Here is a 19,631-nt window from a genome sequence, read left to right as displayed (position 1 = left end):
TGAACGGCACGTCTGTACACGCGTCATGCATCATAGTGTGAGTAAGTTGCTTAAAAATAGTAATAAGCGGCCGGCAAACGGCCGTCAATCTGCTGTCGAGGGGCGAGGTAATTCGAGTCGGGGCGGGGCGGTGCGTGGCCGTTCTGTATGATAATACTATTACTTTATTCTGTACCTGTGTGGTGTTTCGATGCGGTTGAAACGTGACCAAACGTAACCAATATAACTCACCAAGGAGGACACGGATATAACCTTGTGTAGTTAATTTAAGTGCGTATATGTTACAATTACTCAATGTCAACAACACAATCATCATGATTAAATAGATATACACACGCACTGGTATTTAACAAGCTGCTTGAGAACAAAAGGACGGCCTATATAAATAGTATACAGGGTGTAATAAACATATTAATAACGGGTCACTCACGTATTTTAAGTCGAAAACGCTCGTGAAACGTGAGTGACCCGTTATTAATATGTTTAATATGTCTGTGTCTCACGGAAGTTTTGTTATTAAAATATACAGGCTGTCTTTAGCCATTGGACAAACCCTGAAATCAGGTTTTTTTTTTATTAGAACAAAAAATAAAAAATAAATTTTTAAACAAAAGTTATTTCCAATAATCGACAACAAAAGTAAATATACTGTATTAATCATTGGCAATACTTTTGACAATTTGTTCGAAAATGTGCGGCAATAATGACATTTGTCAAAAATTTGAATCTTATTAGTGTCATAAATAAAAAAAGATAATCAAAAAGGTCGAAGGTTTCATATTATTTAGCAGCTCAGGAGCTACTAACACATACATGCTGCTCCAAAGTAAAATTCGTAATTAGTTAATTTCTTCGTAACCGCTACACCGGTTGTTATGATACGTTGTATACTGGTTCTAAATACCCTAATGCATACGTGTATGTATATTTCGGCCATGTCCAATGGCTAGGGCCACCCTGTATGTTTATCTTTTTTTATCATTAAAACCTCTTCGAACGGTAAGTATGATGGACGTGTAATGATTTACGTTCCGTGATAATAAATTACTTCACATCGTAGGACACGGTCGGCAGTATTGAAACAGTAGTACAGTCAAATACCTAATTTAATTTCTGTACCATTTTGTACCTTGTCACAGTGACAATCAATATGAAAGTCACAAAACTTCCGTGAGACACAGACATATTAAACATATTGTATTGTATTCATTTAATTCAAGCAACATGGCTCATAAAAGCTTTGAAACATAAAAATCTATTAAAATTAAAATACAGACTTAAAACTTAAAATATGTATTACTAAAATATTAACTAAGTTACAGGAAACATGTCAAAAATAAAAGAATAAAAATTATTAATATTAATAACGGGTCACTCGCGTATTTTAAGTCGAAAAACGCTCGACATATTTCACTCCGTACCGAGCGATTTTCGACTTAAAATACGTGAGTGACCCGTTATTAATATGTTTAATATGAAAGTCGCTAGGGACCTCATACTTATTATCAATGCAACAACCAACAAGGTACGAAATTATACTGAAATTAAATTCCTGACCGCACATCCCCCCTTTTATAATCTTCATTATAATTCTTCTTCTTCTTATGGTGCCGTCTCCTGCCGGAGGCTGGTTATCGTTAGGGCTATTTTTATTTTTGACGCTGCAGCTCATTATAATTAGAAATTTAAATGTACATTGTAGATAATTCTTAAATCTGCATGAAAATAAATTTGATTTGAATGATTTATTTGCATATGAATATTGGGTTACATAAGTAGGTGTTGGGTACTATATTTTGAGTTTGTTTCACCAAGATTCTACCTATACAGGTGTACATGCACTGTATATTGGCTTGATTCGCTACTAACAGTAGTAGAATTTCGCCAAATCACAGAAAATTAATATTACTACTTAATTATAATAATTATCTTACAACATAGTTCAATTTATACCTATAAATTTATACAATGTCAAGTTATAAAGTTACGTCATTTCGATTATAAAAGTCAAAGTAATTACAAAATTAGAAAGAATGTCATACATATATAAGCTTAAGAATTAACATGAGAAGGATTAAAATTTATGGTTAAGAAAGTCATCAATAGTATAAAAACAACACTTGCATACCAGTTCATAGAGTTTACGTTTGAATTCCGGAGTTGATAAAAATTTTAATGCCACAGGAATTTTGTTAAAGATTCTAATGCACATAATGTATGCACTCTTTTTTCTGACTGCTAGACTGTGTGGCGGTATTGGCATTTGGTATTGTCTTATGGACCTGTTGGAAACGTTCCCCGGTGTGGGAAAGAGATCTGGATTTTGCTTAACAAATAGTGAAACCTCTTATATGTAAAGGCAGGCCAGTGTAAGTATATTCAGCTTAGGGAACAAGGGTTGCCTAAACTGCATTAAGCCAAATGAAAAGCTTACATTATGCCACCGTTTTTGTCTGTTGCGATAGTAATGTTATTATAGTTGGTCAAGCAAATCTTGTCAGTAGAAAAAGGCGGCAAATTTAAAAAGATTAGGCGCGAAGGGATATCGTCACATAGAAAATTTGAATTTCGCGCCTTTTTCTATTGACAAGATTTGCTTGACCAACTATAAATTGATTTTACCGTTTAATACACGTAGAATGTTACTAAAAGAGAGAGAGAGCTTGATGGAGACCTAAAAAGTGGAAAAAGGAGTCTTTCAGGCAATTGCACAGTGCTAAGCACTGGTTCACGTTCAAAGTATGTTTGTCTATAGGTATTTCGTACCCGACAGGCCAATTAAAACGTTCTCGCTTGTGCCAATATTGTCAAATTTTTGTTCTAACTGACAGGACGATATCGTCCGTCGGACTGATATCTAGTCAGTGGGCCCCTTTACACTTTTGAGGCTTGGTCTTGCGCTGCCATTGTAAGCGGGCTGCGAGTTTCCTTACTGTCCCACATCATCTCACTGTGCATTGCACAGCCTATATAGGTAAGTAACGTTATAACATTGGCATTGCTACATTGCTAACTGTGAACAGGTCTGAGATGACGTCTGAAATAGTGTAATTATTCGGTGTATTAGCATTTGATGTGATGCCGTGTCAATATATTTAAATAAATAAAAAATGATCAGCGAGTGTTAACTATAGATGTAGATGGACATTAATTTCGTACTAAGTGTTTATTTTTATTAAGCGGAGAGCCCGAAATTAAAGATAAGATTCTAATTTGACGTTTTATATCAGTGAAAACCCTGCCCTATTTTAGTGCCAGTAATAAATTATATGGTCAAGTGTCGATTAAGTAGAGTGCAGAAAAAGTGTCTATTTGAGGAAAAAGTAAGTAATATTTTATTGTTACTGAATTTGTGAATCGCATAGTACAGTCGCCATCAGATATATCGGAGCGGCCGAGGTGCTTACAAATATCTGAACACGCATCTATTGTCAAGGCGTTAGAGTGCGTGTTCAGATATTGTGAGCACCTCGGCCGCTCCGATATATCTGATGGCGACTGTACCTACCTAAAGTAATAATATAAAATTTGGTTTTTATCTTGAAAAATAATTTATACATTTACGTTATTAGAGAGTGATCTATGTTACCTTAGGATGTCAATGATAGATATAACTCCGTAATAGATGGATAGTCTAAGGAAAAAACGTGCCTCGAAAATCACGAAAATTTGATTCTCGATCAGATGGCGCCACTAGTTTTAGCCTACTCTCGTATAGAGGGCGTTAACGGTTTCGTTTGTTATTTATAATTTTAACGCATATCAGTGAAAGAACATGGTTCAAAATCATATAAAAATAATTAATGCAAATAAAAAAAATCATTTATCCATGTTTAAATACATTTTATCGTATTTTTATAAATCTTCATTTTTAGTTTTAAAGTATGTCGATAGATGGTAGTGAATTTACAGTGGATACAAAATTTACTATGACAGTACCGCTCTATCTTATTATATCCTCTTTGCTATAAGGGATACATAGATACTCGTAATAATACAAACAATTTGTACTTATTACAAGGCTGTTCATTAGTGTCATTGATTTGATTATCCTTATCACCTAATCGTTTCTTATTTGGCCCTGTTGTTACCTAATTCGTTAGAATAGGTATTTACTCAATCATCCCCTATCAAAAAGTGGTCATCTCAATCATAACGGTTCCAACATATGGAAAATGGCTATAAATGAAAACGCTTACATTTTAATTAACACTGTGCTTTCAGTTACTTATCTAGTAAAATTCCTTTATTTATTTTAATCGTTATCTATGTAGGTACAATTACTATTAATAAAATAAAATAAAAGTACGTAAACACAATATTCTATTTGATATTTCTTATCCTATGCCCGACTAAAAAGAACTTCTCAAGCATTTGAAGTCCAGCTTATTAATTAGAACCTTAGCATTGGTAATAATCTCAACATTAAATAAATGCTTCTTAAGAGAGTATCATTACTCAGTCTTATGACCAGGAAAATGAAGTTACTGAGTGCTAATGACCTTAATGACATCGATAATTCAACCAGTAATAAATGTCATTATTTATCACTAGCTTCTATCATAACAGACCTATTTTAAGGTAAACTAACTAAAACTAAAAAACCTAACTTAAAAATAAATACTAAAAACTTACAACTAAACCGGGACCCTTGGGCAGGGTTCCCAACACGCAGGCAGCATTCCCGCGCTGTATTGCAATGGCAATCCTTTGTGCGAGAAAGCTGCCCGCGCGAGGGTCGCCCGTTGCCTCCCTCAGGCGTTTACTGAGCTCCTTCAGCTCCTTGTGGAGCCCGAGTGCACCCTTGCCCCAAGGTCCGAGTGTCTCGACGCCTATTTTAAGGTGATAATGCTAGGTATTCTAGCATTATAAGTTAGTTTTGTTATCTCTTCCCTAGATGTCTTATGCAGTGGAGCGAGGTAGACCATGGAAATCCCAACTATACCTGGACGGTGTACTGGACTCAATAATTCAAAATGGCGGCTCTAGGGCCAAGAGCAGAGAGGGGGTCAATCTGGCCGAGGTTATATTTTACTGCATGAAAAACAATCCGGATGGAATGCATACGGTAATATATTTTTTTATTTTATTAACTGGAATGTAAATCTTCTTTTAAGCCCAATTCGAACGTACAATACTAGTTTGAGCTTATTTTGATGCCAGTCGGTCGCGCCGGGTATTTATACTATGTAAATACAGTGAAATCTCTGCGATTTCAACGAAATATTTATAAACATATTGTACCTTCAGTGTACCTCAGTGTAACTTTAATAAAAACCAGTGTACCTCTCTATAAAACGAGATATTTAACAAAAAAGGTCCACCCGCCATTCTGACGTCAGGATGGCGGGTGGACCTATGAAATCTTGCATTATACCCCACTAAAAGTATAATATATAAGTAAAATACAATAAAAGTGTACCTGTGTAAACTCTCATTATAAATCAGTATATCTATCCCTAAAACGAGCTAGGTACAAAACAAGGTCAAGATGGCCCTTTTTTGTTAAATATATCGTTTTATAGAGAGGTACACCGGTTTTTATTAAAGGTACACTGAGGTACACTGAAGGTACAATATGTTTATAAATATATCGTTGAAATCGCAGAGGTCCACCCGCCGTCCTGACGCTCACAATCTTTGGAAAGGATGTTATGTTATGGGGCAGTATTGTACAGTCCAGTATTTCTTATTCCCAGCCTATTTGAAATTTGGCAATTTTTTGTTTTTTTTAGATAAATGGAGCAACCGGTGAAAAATTCACCAACGATCAAATCCTCAAGCGCGCTGTCTCTATCGCTCGCGCCTTAAAAAGTGATCGTACGACAGAGACGGTGATTATAATGCTACGGAACTCTGAACACATGTCTGCGTTGTTTTATGCTTTATTGTTTGCTGGCGTGGTCCCTTTTATGATGGAGCCGAACTCTACTGAATGTGAGTAAAATAAGGCAAACTCTTCTCCTTCCTGCCCTTATCCCACGTTATGTGGGGTCGGCACATGTTTTTCTCTTCCATTCTCCTCTATCTTTTGTCACATCAGCACTCACTCCTTTCTTTCTTATATCCTCTTTCACACAATCCATCCATCGTTTTTGGGTCTACCATACGCTCTCCGTCTATCAACATTCATCCCTAACATTCTTTTACCTATATGGCAGTCATCTCTCCTCATTCCCTAATTAAAATTAAAAACGGGTCACTCACGTATTTTAAGTCGATATGTTTCACTCCGTACCGAGGAGTGTCGTCAGGAACGCAACACAACGGAAGCTCGTAGGTACGTAAGCTTGTACGGGTTATGTTGAGCGTTCTTCAACTTAAAATACGTGAGTGACCCGTTTTTAATATATTTAATAGTCGAATAAATGAAGTTAATATTTGAATAATGCACCAGTAACACTTACATTTATTGAAATGTTTATTGTTAACACAGTAATGAATAATGATAATTTGAATCGTTATACTGTTAATGCGGGCAGTTAATATAAATGCCGGTTGTTAAATGATTGTTTACTGGCGTTATCTCATTCATAATGAGCAAATATTTGTTGCGTTGTAATAAAGGGGCACTACTTATGTCCGTTGGGGTTTAAAGGGGCCTACTGACTATCATTCCGCTGGACGATATCGGCCTGTCAGTTGTTTTTGCTCTAACTGACAGGCCAGTGGTCTCCTTAATAGTAGTAATTCTCCTTATTCACTAAAAAGAGATACACAACAACTATACAATCAGCAGCGCAGTCTGCGCCGGTCCTTCACCGTCAACGCAAGCTCCTGATGACGGTCCTCGGTACGGAGTGAAACATGTCGAGCGTTTTTCGACTTAAAATACGTGAGTGACCCGTTATTAATGTTTAATATGTCTGTGTCTTACGGAAGTTTTGTTATTAAATATACAAACAATATTTAAATAACAAACACCTTTGATTTTACAATGAGGTTTACAAATGGGGTTGGCCGGTCGAAGTATTTTACAGATGGCGCCAGCATAGCTTGTTTTTTTTTTTTGGAATTTTGTGCCCTGGATGCCAGCCCTTTAAGCCAAATCTCATAGAACAAAACTAAAGAAAGAAGCAATCTATGCAAACTTTTGACAGGTGACAACCCCATTGCCTGTTATCTAACCGTGTCGTGTGAACGACGGTAGACTCGACCTGGCTATAGGTTGTTTGAGGCAGTCGGTAAAAAGTTATTATAGTCAGCTACGGACCAGTTGAAGGCTTTGCTGCATGAAACTGATTTATGTTACTACTTCTAGCCCCAAAACTTGACAACTGACTAACCAGTAAATCGCCGCGTAATTTCTTTATCAACCGTCTGTGATAAGTTGTAGACTTATAATACTTTATTTTTTCATTCTCAGATGAAATCCAGCAGTTCCTCCCTCTGGTATCCCCCCACATCATCTTCTGCGAGCCTGATCGTGTCGATATCGCCACAAAAGCGGTGGAAGAAACTGACATCAGAGTCGTGGTTGCCGATGGTTCATCGTTAGACAAATTCACGCTGGGGTGTAGTGACGACATTGGCAGTTTTCAGTAAGTATCATTCTTCTTTCTCGATCCCTTCACTTTAAATTTGTTACCTATGTTATAATGGTGATGAAAGAAAGACGAACTGCACTTTATATAATTTATTCTAATTAAATATTTGTGGAGCACAATCCAGACACTTGTACAGCGACGCCATCTTGGGTGGAAGAGAGAGTTGCCACAGATAACACTAAAAGTCAAAACTAAACTAGTGATGTTATTACCAACCTAACAACCTATTTATATCTGCGGCTGTATCGAACAATTTACTCGTTTTTTAATCGTTTTTTTTTTTTTTTTTTTTATTTAAATATGAAACAAACGGTCATACATAAAATATTGTTACAGTTTCTTCTCTTAGTCTAGACCTATAGTTTCCATTTTTATTAAACATATCTTTATATATAGCACGAAAAAGTACCTATCTTGGCTTAAGTTCAGCAGATTAGTAAAAGGTTACACAGAATTTGCGAATAGGTATCGACAAACATGACATAATAGGTATATTAACACTTTTAGATATTGACAGATCGCGGCTAGATTTACATAATAGTCCTGAATAAAAATTTTATTGAGCCTATGGTACAATTAAATATGTCTACATTTTTTACAATGTTATTATCATTATAAAGTGCACATGCTCGCTTAATAAACATATTTTTAGAATAGTTAGTTCTACTACATGGGATGGAGAATAAGTGCTTGTATCCGAGACGACATCGGCGTTCTTTATTACCTGGGACTCTTATACATATGTCTTTTAACAAGCTAGGGGCATCAATGTGACTATTTATTATTTTATATAATAGAACAGAATCAACGCAGTCTCTCCGACACTCAAGCGACTGCATTTTATGACGGTTTAAGGATTCGACATAGTCTTTGTATTCAATACCACATTTAAAATCAAGGGCTTTTAGGAACTTTTTTTGCAATCTCTCTATCCTGTCAATATGAATACTGTAATGGGGTTTCCAGACCGCACATGCAAACTCAAGTCGACTTCGTACATAACTGTTATAAAGAATTTTGAGTGTTAAGGTATTCCTGAAAGGTTATAAATAAGTTACCATATTGTACTGTGATGTCCTCCCACTGTTCTTACATCCAGGCTACCAGAAGTGCGACCGGATGCCACGGCCTTAATTCAGCCCACCAGCGGCTCCACGGGTGTACCGAAAGCTGCCATGCTAACTCATGAAGGCATTATCATGCAGATGCCGAGCGTTTGGTAAGAATACCTATATTAGCCCAGACCTGACAGTGCGACTCAAGTGGGACGGCGCAAATGTACTCATGCACGTTGCATCTCACAAGAGGCATCGTCCCTTCTAATAAATTACAACACCTCTTCTCTTCTTCTTCTCAGCATGTTTACGTCCACTGGACATATTTTTTATACCACGTCGGTGGCAATCAAGCATACGGCCCGCCTGATGGTAAGCAGTTACCGTAGCCTATGGACGCCTGCAACACCGATATTACACGCGCGTTGCCGACCCTTTAAAAACCTGTACACTCCTTTTTTGAAGAACCCCATACTGTAGCCCCTAGGGAAAACCTCGGCAGGGAGCTCATTCCACAGCCGAAGCGTACGCGGGAGGAAATTCCTCTTAAACCGCACAGTACGCGACCATTTAGGTGCTAGGGTGTGAGGATGAACACCCTGCCGATGGCGAGCGGTGCGGTAATAGAAAGCGGCCGTTGGCATCATGTCAAACAATTCTTCAGAGCGCAGCCCATTGTACAAGCGGTAGAACACGTTACATCAAGTCTAGTATTATTTGTAAATAGTCACCATTAGTATTAAGATTATATTGCCATGCCCTAACAGGGTACCATGTACCGACTTTACAATGTTTCAATACCATCCTATGTAAAATGAACATGGACGCAATAAAGATATATGAAATATGAAACACACACAAGGAGGCGAAGTCTCTCCTTAGACTTAAAGGTTCAATACCGCTTGTGAGTTTCGGATCGTCGACGATTCGTACAGCGCGCTTTTGGACCGAATCGAAGGGTCCAAGGTCATAAAGGAGACATAGAGACATATGCCTCCTTTATGTCTTTCCAAAGTGTTCTGTACGCTGCGCTTCTATGCCAGGTCGGCCCTGATGTCTTTTTGATGTCGTCAGACCAACTGGCTCGCGGTTTTCCTTCGCTTTACAACACCTAACTAAAAAAAAACTTTACATTTTGTCATTACAAACGACATGATCGCGGTGTAGATACTTATTGGCAACAATGTGATATAAGCTTTTTCCCCAGGATCCATTACACCCAGTTCCCTCGCCCGACTAGTATGGCGCTCCTCGTGTCTACATGCCAGTGGCTGACTCACACCATCATCATGACCGGCTTCCCCGTCTACCAGGTCCCGATCCTGATGACTCCGTTGAAAATCTCTGCAGAGTACATCGCAGAATTGGCGGGGAAATATCGAGTGAGTGTTCTTTAAATATTTTGTATACTACGTCGGTAAAAAAATTATACTACGTCGGTGGTAAACAAGAATACGGCCCGCCTGATGGTAAGCAGTCTCCGCAGTCTAATAAGCGTGCAACTCCAGAGGAGTTACATGCGCGTTGCCGACCCTATCACTCCGCTCTCGGTGAGCTCTGGCAACCTTAATCACCGGCAGGAACACAACACCATGAGTATGGTTTAGTGTTATTTGGCTGCGGTTTCCTATAAGGCGGAGGTACTTCCCTAGTAGGGCTCTGCTCTATTTCTCTAGGGTTAGTCACATCCATTTCGACTCGGGTGTGCTCTTAAACTACCCCAATGAAAAGAAACCTAATTATTTTTTTCTTAAAATATTCTTATACGGCAAATGTTTTAGAATAGAATAGAATAGAATAGAATATTTTTTATTTTGCTTAAAAATGTGGTACAAGAGATGTTATAAAAAATATATCGTGGTCACACACATTCCACCAGAAACAGGCATGCAAAATTTAAAGTACCTAAATATTAAAAGAAAGCATGCAACGGTACGCATTTAGAGTACTTACAACTAATATTCTAGTGCTCTTAAATCTAGCGTATTACTAAAATGTCAAAATTACAATTATATTACCAATATGTCATAACTACAATACAGATTCAATAACTAATTATATCATAAAATCTCAAGTTTGATGTCTAAAGTAATCGAAATATTCTTCAACAGAGTAAAAACATTCTTGAATGAGACAGTTCTTAAGTTTACGCTTAAATAAACTAATAGGCAGATCTTTAATATCATCATGCAGGCGATTAAAAATGTCAATACATACATACATACATACATACATACATAAAGCGTCCTCAAGAATCCAGTACTTATTCAAGTTAGTCTTCAGAGTTAGACCTAAAAATTGAAATAAATGTAAGCACTTACACTTTGTAATTTAATGAAGGGTTTTGATGAATATTCAGTAGTGGCGTTCTTGAAAAAGAGTTACTTTGAAAAAGGTCACTTTAGTCTTTTTAGGGTTCCGTACCCAAAGGGTAAAAACGGGACCCTGTTACTAAGAATCCTCTGTCCGTCTGTTCGTCTTTCCGTCTGTCTGTCAGCCACCAGGCTCTATCTCATCAATCGTGATAGCTAGCAGTTGAAATTTTCACAGATGATGTATTTTTGTTGCCGCTATAACAACAAATACTAAAATGTACGGAACCCTCGGTGCGCGAGTCCAACTCGTACTTGTCCTGTTTTTTTTTCTCGCAGTTATGTATAAAATAAATTATTAAAGTAACATGACAGACAAGAGCTACTGTACTTTTGCATTTATTTATTTATTTATGTTAAGGAGAAACAACAGCTAAAAACTTACAATAGACAACAAGATTAAAACAGAAAGCCAATTATAGGAAATCACAGGTAGTTTATTACTGTCATTTAGGTATAGTTATATCCTAGGCGACGAATATCACTGAATTAAATTGTAATCGATCATTTATCAATAACGCAAAGACCAAGGGCCCGATTCTGTTTTTTTTTTCATGATTTTGATAACACTTTTAAGATCACTCATGCTGATTACATGTGAAATTGATTGAAATTCGTATGTGAAATGAATGCCAATCACTAAGACGATCGTTAAGGTCGTGTCAAAACCAGTTTAAAAACCGTTCCAACGGTTTCTTTATATTGGCTTTCTAAGTTTCTACAAACACCCACGGTTTATATAGCAACCCGTTACTTTAAACTAATTTTACGGTTTAAACACATGTTTTTAGTCACGCGCGCGACATTTTTCGGAGAGCCTAGGTCTCCTTTTTCAAGCACTAACAGTGCGAGCAGCGTTCACTACGGCCGCGCTGCGTCGTCTAGAAGACCTAGGCTCTCCAAAACATGTCGCGCGAGTGACTAAGAACACGTAAGTTTAATTTAAAATTAGTTTGTTAGTCACGTCAGTTTAAATTCGAACCTGTTACCGATCACTTCTGATTACATGTCAAGAAACATAAATTTGTAATTATTTTGCAGGCAACATGGACCATAATTGGACCTGCACTAGCCACTCCGCTAGGACACTTAGCCACAAGAGACCAGCTGTCTTCAATCGACAGGTTTTGCGTCGGAGGCTCGACTTTTTCGCCGGATATGCTTGCTCCCTTACAGGTAAAGGACTTTGTTTTACAAACAGCTTGGGGCCATATTTTTCCTGACACTCATCGTTGACGACGACGGACGGGGGGGGGGGGGCAGTGTCTGTCATTATTTGTAATCACAGAGACGGAGGAAACCTACTTTTTATTCTATTGTATTATTATCAGACATGATTTCAATTTTTAAAACATTTAATGTATGTATGCCTGAGTGAAGATTTGTTAATCATTAATCCGTTTTCATAGTTTTATTTCATGAGTAACTATCGCGGTAAACGAGGACAATATTTATACTGTTATGTAATTTAGGATAAGCTGCCAGCGCCAGGTTGTCTGCTTAACGGATTCGGCATGACGGAGGCACACGGGTTGGTAGCAGTAGGTCCACCGGGCACCCCACTCAACTCCGTAGGGCACATCAGCAACATCCTCAATTAGGGTAAGTCCAATAAAGTAAGTTAAGAATATCTTTCTGGTTTAACCCATTAATAAATGATAAATATTATAGGACATTCTTACACAGATTGACCAAGTCCCACGGTAAGCCCAAGGAGGCTAATTGTGTTATGGGTACTCAGACAACGATATATATAATATATAAATACTTAAATACATAGAAAAAACCCATGACTCGGGAACAAATATCTGTGCTCATCACACAAATAAATGCCCTTACCGGGATTCGAACCCAGGACCATCGGCTTCACAGGCAGGGTAACTACCCACTAGGCCAGACCGGTCGTCAAAATTAAGTCCGCCTTTTGTACCTTTATGTATTGTGCAATAAAGTTTAAATAAATAAATAATTGAATTTAAACTGTTGTGAGACATACTAACATTAAAACAAGTGACTAAAACAAGTGTCCAAACCGTAAAATGATTTAAATAAATAATTACTTAGCGTGACTAAACGAAGTGGATCTTGGCTTCCGACACCAATTTTTGCGGCCTTCGTTGTGTAATATATTAGTGCAGGTGTACGAGCGAAATGCACGATTACTGAATGACATCAGTTTTATGTTATTCTGACATCAGTGTACGTTCGAATTGGTCTGTTTGCGACAAATAGTTATGACTTTGACTTCTGACCAAGGCGTTATGGAAAACTTGTCTGTAACTAGTGAAAATGAAAACGCGTTTTCATTGAAGCGATCCGGAAAATAGTTTTAACTAGGGAAAACGCGTTTTTATTACAAAATGGAAATGTAAACCGTAAATAATTTCACGGTTTAGACTCACTTGTTTTAGTCACTCGCGTGACATGTTTCGGAGAGCCTAGGTCTCCTTTCTCAAGCACTAATAGTGCGAATAATTATTTAATGTTACTATGTCACAACAGTTTATATTCGAATGTAAACCGTAATGGAAAATTACAGTTGTTATTTTATTATTTTAAAGATTCCTGAGTTCCAATCTGTTAATTTTGTATTTCAGTTAATCAACGAAAAAGGTGAAATAGTCAAGGAGCCTAATGAAAAAGGAGAATTGTATATAAAGGGCAAATGTCTCTTCAAGGTACGCATACTTTATCTTCTATTTTGGCATGTTAAATATATTAATAACGGGTCACTCACGTATTTAAAGTCGATAAACGCTCGAAACTCCTCCTCCTCCTCCTCATGTGTCACTCCTCGGTACGGAGTGAAACATGCCGAGCGTTTTTCGACTTAAAATACGTGAGTGACCCGTTATTAATATATTTAATATGTCTGTGTCTCACGGAAGTTTTGTTATTTTGGCATGCTTGCTTTCAATAATTTCTAATTTCGTTTTACAATCGTACAAAACAACAATAATACTGTTATTGTAATAACAACAACAATAATATTGTAATTATCGGATTCCGTTTCTGTCCTGGGTGCTTAGCCAACTTGCCAATCGTTAACGCTCCATTGCGAACGAAACACAACTGTTACCGTCGCACTAATATGGAAGCGTGATAGAGTTGACTACGGTACGTTAATGATTGGCACGTTGGCTACGCACCCTGGACGGTCTAGATTGTAAAAATCTATGTGAAAGAATCAAGGACATCAAGTTTAGTTGAGGCGCAAAATATAACGTTGCATCCAACGTTATATTTTGCGCCTCTACTCTCTTTCTCTCATCTCTCTCTCTTTCTCTTTTCATTAAAAGCCACTATAATTTTGCTACGCTGTGTAGAGCAACTTTCAAGATAAACCGTGAGAGAGGCTGTTTTCAAGGGATGACGGTACCGCAGAAAGTAGTGGTAATTCCAAATTGTCATTCAAGGGAGAGACTGAGACGGAGCATTTATTTTTCATATAATGTCGTCGTTTCTTTTGCAACAAATTTATTGTTAACAGGGATACTTAAACAACGAGGCAGCCTATCGTGAGACCGTCTCTCCAGACGGCTGGCTGAAGACCGGAGACGTTTTCTACAGGGATGAGCAGGAACGGCTCTTTTTCGTCAACAGAACTAAGCTCAGCTTTAAATACTTAAACCACCATGTTAGTTTCGCTTTGACTATAAATTAATTAACCGAGCGTTAGGGAAGCTCTCCGTATCAAATTGGGCAAAACTATATATGCCATTTTCAACCAAAAGGGTACTTGACTTATATTGACCGGGATATAGACCGTGATTACCTTTTTTATTATTGTGAGCGCTGTCTACACAACTTTGACACCCAGCCGCTATCTTCAGTCACCCGTGAACATGATGCATGTAACTGCGTCGAAATATCGGGAGCTCACAAATAATACAAAAGGTAATCACGGTCTATATCCCGGTATAAGTCTAGTGAAACTAACCGTGAATCATTCAAAACTCAAAAGGGTACTTATTGTCGCTTGTCAGGCGCTTTTTTCATATAGCTACAATTAGAAATCAACCTTATCGACAAGCGACAATGTGGTACCTTTCAGTTGAAAACGTCACATATGCTTTTGTATGTTCGGATGTTCTCCTCTCCAGGTCCCAATTCTAAACCGATTCTCGTGAAATTTGGTGAGCAGGTTCGATAATAAAACAGATATTTCTCGTATATTCAGTTTTCAGAAAAATTAAAAAATGGCAGAGGCATACATTTTTTCAGTTTTAAATTATACTCGCGAGGTCTATCTCACATAGCCACTATAAGTACACCTAATTTACTACTAAAGTTTTTAGCGAATGGGCGACGTTGTACAAACAGGGTGGCTTCGCTGCGTTTACCACTTAATTTTATGTTTATCCTAAATTTTACCTTATTTTCACTACACAGAGCAAAATTCTTTACCCAGTCTCTAAAAGCTCCTTGTTCCCATCAAGGAATTAAATTTTTTTTACACCACAAAGCCAGATTATATATCATATAAACCTCACCGAAAGCAAGACATTATATCCCTTGGCTTTAGCCGGGTTATAATGTTGTATGGAATTTCATTATAACCCACCGATCAATAACGTAATTTTCACTTTTCATAATCCTTATTGCTATGACGATAAAGTCTAATTTCGTTAAGCAACATGTGTTGCACCCGCCTGCGACCAGGTAATTAGCTGTCGTGGCCAACTCGATTTTCGAAAACCGAAGCCGCGGCCTACTAGATTCGCACGATCTTCATTTGTTAAATCAAGTAGGCCACGCCGGCAGAAACAAGTACTAAGCCTGTTTTTTATTGTCTCGCATAAGGTGAGAAAAGTATATACCTCGGGAATAAAACTGTTTTTGTCTTGGGCGCTTGAATCCCTCACTGCACTCAGGACTCAGTCTGTCAGTCTCGCTGCGTTTGGGAGTAAAACTGGGAGTCCTTCGTTACGCTCAGGATTCAATGTCGCGCCCGTGACATAAAACAATGCTTTATCCCCTTGTGTACAATCTACTATTTTTACTGCGGCATCTTTTTTGATAATTTTGAAACACGATGACATATTCCCAGGTTTATCCAGAAGAAATCGAGCGCGTCATAGGCAGTATACCAGGAGTCCAACAATGTGTGGTGGTTGGCGCGGACGCTGGGCCTGCCGCTGCCGTGGTTCTACAAGAAGGGTGCGGCGTTACAAGAGAGGATATACAACAAGCAGTCAAATGTGAGTGATGCTGATTTATAGTCAGGCTCTATACCAGGAGTCCAGCAATGTGTCGTGATTTGCTCAGACGCTGGACCTACCGCTGCTGTGGTTCTTCAACAACACAGCAGCGACAGAAACTGACTTCCATCTATTTTCACAGCTACTCTAAGCGACTACAAGCATCTGCGTGGGGGCATCGTGATCGTGACGTCACTCCCCACCACCCACACTGGCAAAGTCCACCGCGCCAGCTGCCTCCAGCTGATCCAAGAACTCGTCGGCAGGGAGGAATGCTTCTAGACTTCCAGAAGACGAGACTGGATCATCATTCGCTTGTCGACAAGACGGAAACTTTCTTGCATTGTGTAATAAAGATTAATAGAATAATAAATACTTAACTTGGAAATATTAAATATCTGTACCTAAATGAACCAAAAATCTATTGCAATTTACCTACACCTATCTTTTTACTCAATGATATCTGTCTCTATAATCAGTTTTCCTAGCGCTAATACATGTACGGACAAGTACGAGCGAAATTTCACTAAATGACATAATTTAAGGCCCCAACAGGGGTCCATACCTTGGCCGCTTCGATATATCTGTTGGTGACTGTACATGAACGCAAAATTTGAACCCTGAATGGGTGAATGGGAACTTAAAATAAAAGTATGTTATGTCCAAGGCGCTTTGTTCTTCCGAACGAACAAAGAAAGTCAGATGAGAACCGGCCATGTGTAAAAGCTGTTCAGGTGTTTTTTGTAAAATTTCACTATTCCTCCGGCCCTTTTCGACGGAGGGACCGATTCCCAGAAAAGCTGTGCTTACTTTGCTCTGAAATTAAAAGTTCAATTTAAATTTCAAAGTAATTATAATTGTTAATATGCCGATTTAATGTAAACCATCACTATTATAATATTATAACGCTTAAAGTGGTTGTGTGTGATATCGTTTTTATATAGGTATACTGTTAGAGCACAATTACCCAGTGGAGGTTTTATTTTTCCATTACATTTTAAGAACAATAATAACTGCATCAATAAATTGCTCTGATATCTAAATTAAGGTAATATTTGAAAACTTGACAATTTAAAAATGCTCGTTGCTAGGCCTATTTGAATAAAGAATATTTTGACTCTTGACTCATTCATAACATTAAAACACTTGTCAAATAGAGATCATTCCCAAGGGAGGAAAAGTCTAATTATGCAGGAAAACTAATAACTGCTCTGAAACTCACATTCAGACATATGATTGCAACCAATATCAACCGAGCACCACAGAGCTGAATAGACCAGATCATCAGCTGCATATAAAACCCACTACTCTCACACCGCGATTGTTCTACGCTTTTCTCTGATTCTTAGTTGATCTGTGGCACCACGGTATAATATCCCCATTCACATGCACCTCTCAACGCTCGTCGTACCTTCAATCAAAGCTGAAAACCGATTGAACCGACAGCATATCGAATTTGGTACTTTCTTCTTTCCAAATTTTCAAGCAGTCGATTTAGACTGTTTGTGCTCAGCATAAGGGTTATAGTTCAATGTATTAGCTGTATTTTTGTGTTGGTGGTGGCATGTGTGCAAAAGTGCAAGTGCGTCGGATGTTATTGAGTTCGCGGTTGTTCAGTTCATTCCGGTTTATGGTTTGCACGGTGACGTGCTGAAATTGTACTTTTCAGCATTCACACATTTAGTTTAACCCAGAATGCGAGATTTTGGGGTTGGTCACACGCTAAATGTTGCTCCGGAGGCGTATTTTGATTGTAATAACAGTATGAATTTGTAACGTATTCAACTAAAAGCACTAACTGTCGGCTGTCGATAAGGTTGATTTCAAATTGAAGCTTTATGGAATAGCGCCTTATTGTCAAACGACAATGTACCCTTTTGGTTAAAAACGTCCCATTTTATCTATCTGGATCACACACGCTTTAATGCATGCTAGCAATCGTGTTATTATCATAATCTTCCTCGTGTTGTCCAGGCTTTTTCACCACGGCTCATGGGAGCGAGCCTGGAGTCAGTTTTTCTATCAATTCAGTATTATATTTATACCACTCCATCCGCCTCAAGCTACAAGCTTACTAGCACACTTTATTTATAAAATACCGGCGTATTGCCCCTGAGATCTCGTCGCTCACCAATCATTCTAATAAACTAGTTTATTATGAGCCCTGATTGCTAATCATTGTTCTGGTATTAAATGTCACTTTTATAATGGATCATAAAACGAAAGCTCGCCTGCGACGATGAGATAGAAATAAGCCTGAATTAGTTTTCACATTTTACGAAACGTTAGTGAAGGTCGGTCGTTGGTCGTGTCGCCATTGTCTTAAAGCAATACAAAAGTCACAAATATTGGTCAGTCTGGCACCCGCACTTTTACTGACAAAACTCTTCTAACAAATTGGCATTACATCGTGACGTCCGCATGTAACGTCGCTATTGCATTGTATTGTATTTATTGCTTAAAAAGAAGCCGTGGAAAACAAGGAAATTGCGATTTTGTCGGTGAAATATTGCGTTTCTGTATATTGTTGCTTTACAATCTTTGTTTAGATAAAATGTAAGGCATCGAATGGTACCCTTACTTTTTACCTGTTTAGAAGTTAGCAAAAAAAAAACATAAATTTTGAAACTTTCAGGTCCTGTATTGATAAATTGCTCATTTGCTATCTATTTTAAATACTAGATTTTGTCGTAAAATTCAACATGTCATCAGTCATCATCCCTATTAGACTTATATTGACCGGGATATAGACCGTGAATTCACAAATACAAAAATTTCAATCGTGAAGATGGGTTTAAACTGTCAAATGTGTGGAATCCTGTGATTTGTTTGTGTAAAAAAACAGTGATATCCGAATCAAACACGCGTAGTGACACCGTGAGTGTAGTGTGTTTGGACAGACCAACGATTGTGAACGCGACCGGACCAACAAGTGTGAATGCGACCGTTGGTAACGTTGAAAGTGAACGCAGCCGACGCGCAAGAATGAGGGTAGACTGAGCGCTGTCTACACAACTTTGACACCCACCCGCTATCTTCAGTCACCCGTGAACATGATGCATGTAACTGCGTCGAAATATCGGGAGCTCACAAATAATACAAAAGGTAATCACGGTCTATATCCCGGTCAATATAAGTCTAGTGAAACTAACCGTGAATCATTCAAAACTCTAATCATCCCTACATAAGCGCCATAATATCTCGTTTTGTTAAGTTACTATTAGAGAAAGGTAGTTTTTTTTACACGCGTAGTCTTATCCACTACTTAATACGACAAATATGAACAAAACTTTAACCCAATAATAAACAATTTTCATCCAACCATTTGTTTGGTAACATGTTTCTCACAGTCATAAATAATTTAAAACAGACTAGAAGCTAAATCACGGCAGTGCTCGTAAATCCATCATGGCCGGCGTACTGAAGATTAACTGCTCTAATAACTGCAAATCCACT

At 38.0% G+C, this 19,631-nt stretch overlaps 1 protein-coding gene across 1 annotated transcript; it reads left to right on the top strand.

The window, feature by feature from the left end:
* Window positions 1–3,254: 3,254 nt before the first annotated feature.
* LOC134750319 (luciferin 4-monooxygenase-like) lies at window positions 3,255–16,476 on the top strand. Its single transcript, XM_063685483.1, has 12 exons — window positions 3,255–3,323; window positions 4,898–5,068; window positions 5,736–5,937; window positions 7,367–7,541; window positions 8,647–8,766; window positions 9,810–9,984; window positions 12,016–12,150; window positions 12,447–12,572; window positions 13,572–13,652; window positions 14,465–14,611; window positions 16,025–16,175; window positions 16,318–16,476. The coding sequence occupies exons 1-12, from the start codon at window positions 3,270–3,272 to the stop codon at window positions 16,455–16,457; spliced, it is 1,677 nt and encodes a 558-aa protein (XP_063541553.1). The 5' UTR covers window positions 3,255–3,269; the 3' UTR covers window positions 16,458–16,476.
* The last annotated feature ends 3,155 nt before the right edge of the window (window positions 16,477–19,631 follow it).

The sequence above is a fragment of the Cydia strobilella genome, chromosome 19, assembly GCF_947568885.1.
Source record: "Cydia strobilella chromosome 19, ilCydStro3.1, whole genome shotgun sequence".
NCBI classification, from domain to species: domain Eukaryota; kingdom Metazoa; phylum Arthropoda; class Insecta; order Lepidoptera; family Tortricidae; genus Cydia; species Cydia strobilella.
The sequence above is the reverse complement of the archived record's forward strand: the minus strand, read 5'-3'. Positions and strand labels throughout refer to the sequence as shown.